Genomic DNA, 12528 nt, shown 5'->3' with positions numbered 1-12528 from the left:
TCACAATTTAAATCACTAGTCAGTAAGACTTGATTTATTTATTTATTTTTACAGAAAGACTCATTCTTGCTGGTATAATCTTAATATTTACAACCAGATGAAGGTTTCATTTTTGGAATAATAAATTTTCAGAGTAGTTTTTACAGTTATATCAAAAATTACTGATTTGATTATACTATTAGAAATGCATAGACAGATAATTATGAAATTATTGTGAGATTTAATAAGTTAACTCTTTATATTTGGACATCTTTTCTGCTATACTTTATTGGAAGGAGAAAAATAATCATTTCCTTAATAATAATTTAAACCATTTGTTTAACTAAATCAATAACATTATAGGATGTGTATCCATGTTTGTTAACTGATGTGGTTAGATAATTTAAAAAACAAACAAACTTAGAGTTCTGAGTTTTAGCACACATGAAAAACTTAAAACAAATCTTTATTTCCTGATGAATAGCCTTTGGAATATAATGTAACTTAAATAGAAAACTATATTTAGAAAGATTTTTCCTCCAAAAGCATTTTATTTTAAAAATCCAATTTAAATAAAAAAAAATCAAATTTAAATTTTTAAAAATCCAATTTAAATTTTAAAAAATAATCCATTTTTTTTAATTTATTTTTTTCAACTAATTGATTTTTATCCACCCTGGCGGTCTGCAAGAAGACCGGGTTTGCTAATGCATGAGTGTATGTTTGTGTATGAAGCTAATTTTAACCAAGATTTTTGGCATCCACAAGTCTTGCATTACATACTACTTCAGTGCCTTTTGGAAGCAGAGAACATGGTTGAGAAATGCTTGTGTTAATAAACGAACAGAGACACTAGTGCTGTCGTACATAATCCACACTGGGCAGCCAACCAGTAGCTCAATGAACATTCTGCGTTTGCTGCCTGTATACGACTGCAGAGAGAAGGAGGTTGTCTAGCAAACTACTTAAGTGGTTACCCAATGGGTTTTTGCATTGGTTCGTTGCAACCAAGTATGCAAAGTTTGAGGAAGGCCACATAGCTTGAGTTAGTTTGGCTGCCCCTGATCACTGTGTTAGATGTGCCGACCAGGTGTGGGCTCCAACACTCTCCCATGTCTGGACTTGAACTGAATCAGCACTGAGAAAATAGCATTACTGGGTAGTACTTTTTCATTAATGATCAGATCATTCTGTGTACCATCTCTTGTTAGTTCTTGAAACATACGTTTAAGATAGGCCAGTGTGATTATCTGTAGATTACAGCTGGAAGTTAAGCTGAGAAAGCTGGCTTGCCTTTAAACTACCATATTTTTCGCTCCATAAGACACACCTGACAATAAGACGCACCTAGTTTTTAGAGGAGGAAAACAAGAAAAAAAATATTCTGAACGAAACAGTGGATGTATGATTTTTGTGGTTCATGCTGTGGCCACAGACATGTGATTTGACGGTGAGTTTGGGGTAGCCCAATTCAAATATCCTGAGGATCCATGTGGATCCATGCTTTGTAACCATGTTTTTACACCATTGCGGCCCCACGCAACAGTGGATGCATGATTTTTTTGGTGCAGGCTGTAGCCATGGACATGCTATGTGATCTGATGGTGAAGTGACCCAATGCAAAAATCCTGAGGATCCATGTGAATCCATGCTTTGTAACCACGTTTTTGCGCCATTGCAGCCCCACGAAACAGTGGATGCGTGATTTTTTTTGGGTGCAGGCTGTAGTCATGGACATGCTATGTGATGTCATGGTGAATTTTGTATTTTGTAAACACACTGCTAAGGTGGTAGTAAACAAGAGAGCCACGTCTTCTCATAAGCAATGCTAGCTGTCATTTGAGCAACACAACTGGTTTTTAGAAACACAAGTCATTTGCTGCTCTCTGAGTTAAAGTCAAAGCATGGCATACATGTTGGCCTTATTCGGGCAACACATTAAGGGCAAATGTTGATTCCTGGGCTCCTGGAGAGGAGCTTAGCATGTGCTTTGCTTCTCCCCACTCCTTTTTGCTACTGCACTGTGCTGCACTGAGTGCTAAACTGAGGTTCACTAACCACGAGCTGTAACCTTTGTTCTTGGTTACCGTTTAGGGTTAATGAGGTGAGAGTTTAACCGCAAACCCCAGTTCAGAGTGCACACTAAGCCAAACCTTGGCTTAGCTTTGTGTGGCAGGGAAGAGCGAGGCAGCTACAAGTTCCTCTCCCAAGAGCCTGTATGTACCCTTGTGCAAAGCCAAAGTTTGGTTTAGTATGTTGTGTGAACCAGGCCATTGCAATGTCAATGTTTCCTGCTGTGCCTGTGAATACTTTCTTTATCCTGAGCAAACCATTTTGTATTACTGGCTTTTCGGACTGATGAAGTGTGTAGCGAAACCTGCAATATATCCAGAGAACAGGTCTCCTTTTGCTCACTTGTGTTATTCTCACCAGGGTGGTGGCTTTGATTTGCCTTCCCGTGATTGATCTGATCCATGCATATGGCTTTGTGTTTCCAACTCAAGACCCATTGAAGAACATCTCATCCAGTTCAATCTTTGAAAAAGCTTTGAAAAGCTTTTTCATATTCTCCAGTGCGCTACCCTTGCCGTTGTGGCGGCACGGGGGTTGCCATTCTGTGATTGGACTTACACTACTTGTTGAACGGTTCATTTATCCAGTCTGTATAACATTTACTGCACATGTAACTTGTTAAGATAGAGTTGTACATTTATCCACTCCATGTTTACAGTATCTCCAGGCTTTGTCTTGCACATGGCACCTTAGTATGTTTGTTGTTTGAATGGTTACAAGTCTATCTCTATTCTAGCTGCTGTTCTAGTAAATTTGGTTTTATACTTATAAGCCAGTTTGTGGTGGTGTTGTTTTGTTGCAATGTTTCCTGCCCACCAGGGAGTGCAGAAAAATGGACTGTGAATTGTGGTTTGCAGGGGCAAGGGATGTGGGTTGCGGTTTTAGTTCCATAATTTGTGCTTTAATCATTGGGTTTTTGTTTGTGGGTTTTTGTTTGTTGGTTTTTGTTGCTATTTGTAAGCCATTTCGAACAACTCCTGGTGTAGAAGGGGAAGGTGGGGGAGGCGGTTATACACTTTGTGGGGAGGGGGACAAGCAAAATAAATAAATTGCAGAACTGCAGATTATAAGAAACATAGCTGCTGTTGAAAATGTCAGTGCTATGCCAAACCCCCTCACCATTCCTACCAGTACCATTTCCACGCAATAACCAGCCGCACTTTCTTCAGCACTGCTGATTAATTTTGGCAGTAGCAATTAGACGCAAGAATTTAAACCCACCATATGATAAGTTGAAGCCTTAATTATTATATAACCAAGCATGCTCCTGGTGAGGGACACTGATGGGCAGTATAACGTATTTATTATAATTTATTTTTAAGCCTGTTATTTTTGAGAAGGGATTTAAACTCTTATTTTAATGCTTGCCTTCTGAAGTATTCAAAGCACATCATCTGCAAAAAGATTCGATTTGTGCTTCGTTCCTTCAACCATGATACCCTCAATACCGCTTTGCAATCTCAGATTTATTGCTAGAACCTCTACTGCTACCACAAAAAGTAGCAGCAATAGAGGGCAGCTCTGTTTAGTTCCTCTTATTAATAACAAAGCAACTGAACCTTCTCCGTTAATTGTGATTTTTTTTGCCAAATATCTTAATTCCTTAGCAAGATTATACGGGAACAAATCTTATTTTCAGCTAGAAGTAATATATTTCATATGTTTCTTTCTCAGGTATCGCACAGAAATGGCTGTTTGGATTTGGACCCTGAGCATTCTGAGCTTCTCTTGTTTGACCTGTGCACTGAGGCCTAAGAAATGGGATTCGTTTCTGACCAACACAGAACTGAATCACCTGACGGTGAACCACAAAACGGGGACAGTCTATTTAGGAGCAGTTAATGCCCTTCATCAGCTTACGGGAGACTTGAAACCCTATCCGTCCGTGGGTGAGGTATCCACCGGGCCACAACTTGATAACAAAATGTGCACACCTCCCATTGATGCAAACCAGTGTACTGAAGCAAAAGATACTGACAATTACAATAAGATATTTTTGCTGGACACACAAGAGGGACAAATTGTGGTTTGCGGGAGCCTGTTTAAGGGCATCTGTTGCATAAGAGAGCTCGAGAACATTTCAAAGATTGTTTACTATGAGAACGGCAGCGGGGAGAAATCGTTTGTTGCAAGCAACGACGAGGAGGTAGCCACAGTGGGGCTGATCACCTCTTTGAAAAAAGGCCGAATGATGTTTGTGGGAAAGGGAAATGGACCAAGTGACAATGGGATCATAATCAGCACTCGGCAACTTTTCGACGGGGATGGGAAAGACATTTTTGAACTGTATGCAGAGCCTGCTGTGATCAAATCGACGTACCCTTCCTCAAGCACGCAGCAGTTTCTGTACATCTTTGAAGACAGCAAATATGTGTATTTTATTTTCAATCAGTATGAAAAGCAGCCCCTTAAAAACCGGACCGTAATTGGGCGGCTCTGCAAGGAAGATGAACAGTACCATTCCTACTTTGAAATGGACTTGGAATGTCAAGATGCCAGTGGTCCTTACAACCAGTGTAATGCTGTCTATGCCTCTGTCCCTGGGCAGGATCCAGCGCCATCGGAGCAAGAGGATGGTGCCTCGTCGGAGGACAAAATGCTAATTGCACTTTTCAGGAGGATCAACAAAGACAATAACTCTGTGGAATCTGCCATGTGTGTGTTTTCCTTGGAGAAGATCAACCAAAAAATGGAGGAAAAACGGGAGCAATGCTATATGAAGGATAAACGGAACGTGTTTTACAAACCTTTCCGAACAGAAACTGCTCCATGCACTTCTCAGTCTCACCCAGTAATATGAAAGCTTTAAAATTTGTTTGTTTGTTTGTTTGTTTACCATATTTTTCGCTCTATAACACGCACCAGACCATAACACGCACGTAGTTTTTAGAGGAGGAAAACAAGAAAAAAAATATTCTAAACAAAATAGTGGATATATGATTTTTGTGGTTCATGCTGTGGCCACAGACATGTGATCTGACAGTGAGTTTGGAGTAGCCCAATGCAAAAATCCTGAGGATCCATGTGGATCCATGCTTTGTAACCACGGAGGAGGGAAGGAAGGGGAACCATGGATCCTCTGCTCACGACTGCAGCAGATCCCCACCACCACCCGCAGGCATTCGCTCCATAACACGCACAGACATTTCCCCTTACTTTCTAGGAGGAAAAAAGTGAGTGTTATGGTGCAAAAAATACGGTATTTGAAAAGGAAGGGACAGAAAGGTTGAAAACCCTGTGTTTTAGAAACACATTTTAAATCGGTGAAGCAAAAGTGTGAGGCCTGGGAGCTGGAATCTAAAAAGTTTCAGCACAGGTCTTTTTGGCTCCAGATTTTTTTTGCATAACATGTGAAATCTTTCTTCTTCTTCCCTGGCAATGTTATATCACTGTTTTATACTAAGTTGTACTTAAAAGTAAAGGGACCCCTGACCGTTAGGTCCAGTCGCGGACGACTCTGGGGTTGCGGTGCTCATCTCGCTTTACTGGCTGAGGGAGCCGGCGTTTGTCCGCAGACAGCTTCCAGGTCACGTGGCCAGCATGACTAAGCCGCTTCTGGTGAACCAGAGCAGCACACGGAAACACTGTTTACCTTCCTGCTGGAGCAGTACCTATTTATCTACTTGCACTGCGTGCTTTCGAATTGCTAGGTTGGCGGGAGAAGTTGTACTTAGTCAGGTTAATATTCAACTGACAAAAATAGTTATGCACCTAATGTTCGCTTTTGGAAGCAAAGTGTAAATTTGACCATTCAGGTGTTTTAAGTGGGCTTAATCCAGTCGAAAGGTGCCATTGTCTCAGTGAGACAGATTTGCTTTGTATGACCTACATTGAGATAAATCCAGTTTTAAATTGCTTCATTTGAACTGGATGATGCCCATTTCCCCCTTCCCCCTCATCACTAACATTCATAGCAGAAACCAGCACCAGATTTTTGCACTATGGACCCCACTGAACAGGCCTTCATGGATTTAATTTGGGGTCACAGAGTTGGTTTTCTATCTTTAAGGTGGCATTTGTTATCAGTTTGTCTTCTAATCCTTTTGAAAAAGCTAAAATTGAGATATTAAGTCTCTCAGCCCCACTCACCTCACAGAGTGTTTGTTGTGGGGGAGGAAGGGAAAGGAGAATGTTAGCCGCTTTGAGACTCCTTCGGGTAGTGAGAAAGCGGGATATCAAATCCAAACTCTTTAGAGACAATAATGTAGGGAGAACAATATTAAGTGTCAGTGTAATTATGACAAGCTTAAATCTATAACTTCTTTATCAATCAATCAATCAATCTCCTTTATTGGCATTAAAAAGTGCATTGTATACATGGATCAGAACACAGCACAGTTAATGAAACATAGTAGGAGATACTTTAGGATAAAACTGTCCAGGCATCATGAGATAGAAGATGGCTCTCAGGACCTATGGTGATGTAATTTCCTAGCGTCACTCAAAAATCTTGCCGCATTCTCCACAACATCATTATAGTGGTACCTCGGTTTAAGAACAGTCTGTTTTAAGAACGATGTGCTTTACCAACTCCACAAAACAGGAAATAGTGTCTTGGTTTGAGAACTTTACCTCGGTCTAAGAACGGAATCCGAACGGTGGAAGGGCACTGGCGGTGGGAGGCCTCATTAGGGAAAGCGCACTTCGGTTTAAGAATGGTTTTGGTTTAAGAACGGACTTCCGGAACGGATTAAGTTCGTAAATCAAGGTACCACTATACTAGCTTTTATAGCTTGTATCTGAAACTCAGCAAGATTATCTTGTATTTCTTTTAAAAAATAAAAAGCTCTAAAATGATTTCCCTCATTCTGAAAGGGGGAAATATTACACAGGAGACTTTTTTAAGTATTCCCCCAAATATCCCATTTTTCAATTTAAAAAACTGTGGGGGGGGGGAGGGGAATCATCCATAGAGAAAATAAAAAAGGATTTCCAATGGGGTGGTTTTCTGTGCCTTCCTATCCCTAAAATCAACCACAGTGCCTCCCGCCTAAGCATGGGCCATGATCCCTTGATACAGCCTCTTCAAGGGAGGGCTTTCCTACTAACTAAGGACCCTCACATCCAAACATCTTCATATGGATGCCCTGCTTAAGCTACGCAGAGAGGAGTTTCCACATCACAATATACATCAGTTTGGGCTGAATTTGGGTGCCACCCATACCATATATCCAGCCCTCAGTATCTTTGTCCAGGGGATACCTGAGATATTTCTGCAACCACCTTTGGTCAGGGATGGATCATAAGCCACCTGAGGTCTCATCCCCCACCTGTGGGACCTTCAACTAGCAAGGATGGGGGAGATCTGCACCAGCAGTGATATAAGCTGAGCAGAGAGGTGTCTCCATCCAGTCAAACCCCCTCTACACATAGTGTGGCATAAAAGAGGGGGACGGGTTGGATTTCATCCCTGGTTTCAAAGTTCAGAGTTTATCACCCGTCTGATTGTTGTGTTTCTGTTTCTTGCTTCATTTCTTAGAATTCAAGCCAAGCCTTTCCATGTGGTTCTGAACATTTACCATACCCTCTGGGAAGCAGAGAGGGAATTACTACAGAACCTTTATTGAAGAAGAAGGGCATAGACTTGACTGCAGTGACCTTTGCCGTAGAGAACACGCATACAGTAGCATTTGTTGGGACATCGGACGGCAGAATCCTGAAGGTAACCTCAATGTCTTAAATGCTTTCTTCTTGTTGTTCTTGTTATTGTTTAAAAAAGAAGCATGGCCTATTTTTGCAATACAGTCATACCTTGGGTTACAGACGCTTCAGGTTGCATTTTTTCAGGTTATGGATGTGCCAAAACCCGGAAGTACCAGAACAGGTTACTTCCGGGTTTCAGCGGCCGTGCATGTACAGAAGTGCCGAATCGCAACCCGCGTGTGCGCAGACGTGGGGCTGCGGGTTGCGAATGCTGCGGGTTGCGAATGTGCCTCCCTCATGGATCACATTTGCAACCTGAGCATCCACTGTATAAGAAAGAATGAATCTGCCATAGATATAAGGTTGATCTGGTATGTTGCTTGACTTTTAAATGGAACAAACTTTCAATAAAACATTTCATGAAGTAAATTCGATAAGCATATTCAAACAATTTGTTTATATGTATTGTGGCAATAGTGACGTATTGAACCCCAGAATTAAAAGTAATCATAAAAAATAACCATTCCTGAACACCATGAAATCAAAATAAGTGAACATATTTCAGCCCAAAATCAATAAAATCATGTTCAAATACAGTGGTACCTCAGTTTACGAACTAAATCTGTTCCTGAAGTCCTTTCTTAAACCAAATCTGTTCTTAAACCGAGGTGCGCTTTCCCTAATGAGGCCTTCACTACAGGTGCCCTTCCACCGTTCGGTTTCTGTTTGTAGACCGAGGTAAAGTTCACAAACTGGAACACTACTTCCGTTTTTGCGGGGTTCATAAACTGAATCGTTCGTAAGCAGGACTGTTCTTAAACCGAGGTACCACTGTATGTCCTTCTCAAAGCTGTACCTATGTGTGCATTAAAATTCAAATAAATATAAACCCATTAGTCTGGCAGAAACCTGGAACGCCTCCCATTTGTTGCAGTTGTTATTTAGTAGAGTTAGGGCAACCAAAGTATTTATTTAATCAAAGCCTGATAGAGTTCTCCCTCATACTAATGTATATTTTAGGTCCCATTCCCAACAGATAACTATAGCCATTGACGATGAGCTATATTGCTGCTCTTCTTTGTCTCCTTGTATGACCAGTTCACTGCTGTGTTTGAAATGGGAAAGCTATGATTTGTGCAAACTACATTTGGCCTACAGACTAAAACTGGCAACCCACTTTGAATAATGTTTCCAATTACGACTTGCAAGCAAATGATTTGCGCATACCAGAGCTTGATAGAACAGCAAACGCTACTAGCCTGCCAGGAGCAAGGAAGTCAAGGGGCATATTGGAGCACTTGCAAGAAAAGGAGCTCATGAGCAAAACGCTCAGACCCAATGGCAAAGCGAGTTAATTTCATTAGCAAATGAAAAAGTAAGAGGGGTTAGAATATGGCCAGGCTAACAGCAAGGTCTCTCGAGTATAAAACCTTAATAGATATCCCTAATACAGAATAAGGATCAGAAATTATGAATTAATATATTGAGTGTAATTTTGAAACTTGTTTGACTCTTGTGGGCCCTTCCAGCTGTACAGTTGTATGATTCTATGATCTCAATCACAACACATGAAAAAAATAGCAAAGAGCTTTGCCCAGATAGAAACTGATAATTTCACCAGAATAGAGCGAGATTTTGAAAAGGCAATGATGCTTTGGAAGAGCAGTTCTCATAGAATCATAGAATCATAGAGTTTGGAGAGACCACAAGGGCCATCGAGTCCAACCCCCTGCCAAGCAGGAAACACCATCAGAGCACTCCTGACATATGGTTGTCAAGAAAGTTCTCCTTTCTTGCAGCTCAACAATTATTTCTTAGAGTGGTTTTGTTTTAAAATGAAAATGTCTAAATGTGCTTCAACTTAAATACTTTTTTATCTACTGAAAGATAATGTAGTGAATCTGTATTCCAGGTGTTTCTGTCGAATCCTGAAAAGGAATATGCTGGAGTCCTTGTTGAAAAAAACAAGCCTATCCAGAAAGATCTCGCCCTAGATGCTCTCCAAGAGAACTTGTATGTGATGACTGCAAAAGAGGTACAAAATGCTTGGAAAGAGCAATGAAACTTTAAATATCAAGTTCAATTTGAACATGTTTCTCATGGCATATCTGCAGGGTGAGCTGGACCTACAGCTGTGTTGCTAAACGGAAATCACAAGAAATATGCAAGAATAGTCCCTTGAGGCATATTTTTGCCACACACACACACATACAAAATCAGAAGTTAACCAGTGTTCCCAAAGCTGGCACTCTGCACATGCCCCAAGACAATGTGATCTCTTTATTTTCATTCCGCAGGCAACTGTGCAGACCCATTGCAAGTGCACAGAGAAAGCAACCTTTAGCATAGCTTCCTTCATGGAAAGCAAATGGCTCGTCCTCATTAGATAGAGATGTGAAGGAACTCTGGGCATAAAGCAGCAGCTAATTATGCACTTGGCCCAAAGCAAAAAGCCCCAGGAGATCTCCTGGTGTAATGTGTAGTTCGGCTTGGCCTTAGCACGAGTCCAGCATGCAAACTATTGGACCACATGGCCTATCATTGGTAATTCTGGTGATTTGAAAGTTGGTTGTCGTGTGCTGCCTGGGACCAGAGTTATGGCACCAAGAACTCTACAGTGTAATATATATATATATATATATATATATATATATATATATATATACACACACACACACACACACACACACACACACACACATATACACACACACACCCAGCAAGTAATGTGTACATGAAGAGGATTTGATGCAGCTTTTTCAGGGACAAATAGGGAAATGGAAAGCAAGTAGGTATTGCAAAATTAAGAGAGGTTTTTTAAAAAAACAAACAGCACAAGATGACATTTACCTCAGTTTATTTAAAAGGCCTGGGTGAACAAAGGCCTGACACCAAAAAGATCACAAAGAGGGTGCCAGGCAAACTTCGTTGAGAAGGCTGTTCTATAACAGAGGTGCCACCACTGAAAAGACACTGGTGGTGGCCTGCCTCAGTTAATTCAGTAGAGGCACTGGGGACTGGGGTTTAAATAGGAACAAATGACAGAAGGTAGTCTTTCAGGTAACCTTGTCCCAAATAATTTTAGAGCTTTAAAGCTTAAAAACAACCATTTTAATTTGTCCCTGAAACGGTCTGGGAGCCAGTACAACTGACAGAAGCATTGTTGTAATATGGTCAAACCACCCAGTGCCTGTTAATAATCTTGCATCCCAGTTATAGACCAACTAAAGGTTTCCAGGGTGCTTTAAAGACAGCCCCAAATACACCAGACAACAATAGTATTGTGTAGAGGTTGGGAAATTCCTCCCCTGCATAGTCTCTTTTGTTTTATGTGGCACATAAGCAGATGCAGAAGCTCTGAGGCTTAGTAGTATTCCCTTTCAAAAATAGAACAGCACAAAGTAGTCATTATTCCTGCTAGCTTTGTAGCTCATGGTCTGTTCCTCCATCTTCTGCTCAGCAAATTCAAAGCATCATTAAGAATCGTCTACAGGTGCTTGTTTGGGCAATAGGCATGATTAGTATAATCAACACTGCGAAAAGATTCTCTTCAAGATTTTTTTAAAAAGCAAGAAGGGTAGATTTAAATTTAATTTGTAGTTCTCTAATGACTTACAATTTAGTGCTAGGGTTATTGAGTGATTTTTTTCACATGACTATGAGTGTTTTGCCAGCCTACATCTGGGCCTGTTCACATGTTTCACTGACCCTTGTAATCCATGAGGTGTGATATTTGGAATCCCTTTTATCCAGAGTTCATTGTATATTACGGGAAATTGCAGTGTCCCTTTAACCTTAACTACTTGGGGGAACCAATGAACCCAGATTTGGGTTCAAAGATAATAACCTTTCTGCATGCAGGAACCCGGAGTTAAGACAGAAGGCAGAATTGGGATTCAATAAGACCTTAACAGATTGGAGAACTGGGCCCAAACTAGCAGAATCAATTTCAGTGTAAGGTTCTACACTTCGGCAGGAAAAACCAGTTGCATTAATATAAGATGTGGGATACCTGGCTTACCAGTAGTACATGTTAAAGATATATAAGGGTCTTTGTGGACCGCAAGCTTGACTTGAGTAAACAGTGTGATGCAGCAGCAAAAAAAGGGAATGCTATTCTAGGCTGCATCAACAGAAGTATACTGTCCCGATCAAGGGAAGTAATAGTCCTCCTCTATTCTGCTTTGGTCAGAGCACTCCTGGAGTCCTGTGTCCAGTTCTGGGCACCACACTTTATAGAAGGTTATTGACAAGCTGAAACGTGTGCAGAGGAGGGTGATTAGGATGATAAAGGGTCTGAAAACCAAACCTTATCAGGAACGGTTGAAGGAGCTGGGCATGTTTGGTGTGAAAAGAGAAGACTTAAGAGATATGAAAGCCATCTTCAAATATCTAAAGGGCTGTCACGTGGAGGATGGGGCAAGCTTACTTTCTCCTGCTCCAGAAGCTAGAACCCAAATCAATGGATTCAAGTTACAAGAAAGCAGATTCCAAGGAGACATCAGGAAGAACTTTCTGACAAGATCTTTTTGGCAGTGGAACAGACTCCCTCAGAAGGTGGTGGAGTCTCCTTCATTTGAGGCTTTTAAGCAGAAGTTGGATGGTCATCTGTCGTGTATGAGTTTGTTGAGATTCCTGCGTTTCATGGGCTTGGACTAAATGGCCCTTAGGATCCATTCCAACTCTACAATTCTGTGATTTTATGAATAATTACCTGCTCCACTGGGACAAAGGAGAGGAGAAGGAACAAGTTCCCTGAGTTTCACCATGACCTGAAGCTGTGTGGACATGCTTGAAACATGAGCTAGATATGAGTCTTGTGGCTGTGTGCTT

At 41.0% G+C, this 12528-nt stretch overlaps 1 protein-coding gene across 3 annotated transcripts in view; it reads left to right on the top strand.

Moving 5' to 3' along the window:
- PLXNB2 (plexin B2) overlaps positions 1-12528 on the top strand; it is a 347353-nt gene that overhangs the window by 238618 nt on the left and 96207 nt on the right. For all 3 annotated transcript variants that reach the window (XM_082242442.1, XM_082242444.1, XM_082242443.1), the window contains exons 4-6: positions 3727-4843; positions 7532-7714; positions 9608-9730. In XM_082242442.1, coding sequence (XP_082098568.1) covers positions 3740-4843; positions 7532-7714; positions 9608-9730 — 1410 coding nt within the window. In that variant the 5' untranslated portion in view covers positions 3727-3739. The remainder of the gene's footprint in view (positions 1-3726; positions 4844-7531; positions 7715-9607; positions 9731-12528) is intronic.

Source organism: Podarcis vaucheri (assembly GCF_965113315.1).
Source record: "Podarcis vaucheri genome assembly, contig: SUPER_10_unloc_1, whole genome shotgun sequence".
Taxonomy (NCBI): Eukaryota; Metazoa; Chordata; class Lepidosauria; order Squamata; family Lacertidae; genus Podarcis; species Podarcis vaucheri.
The sequence above is the reverse complement of the archived record's forward strand: the minus strand, read 5'-3'. Positions and strand labels throughout refer to the sequence as shown.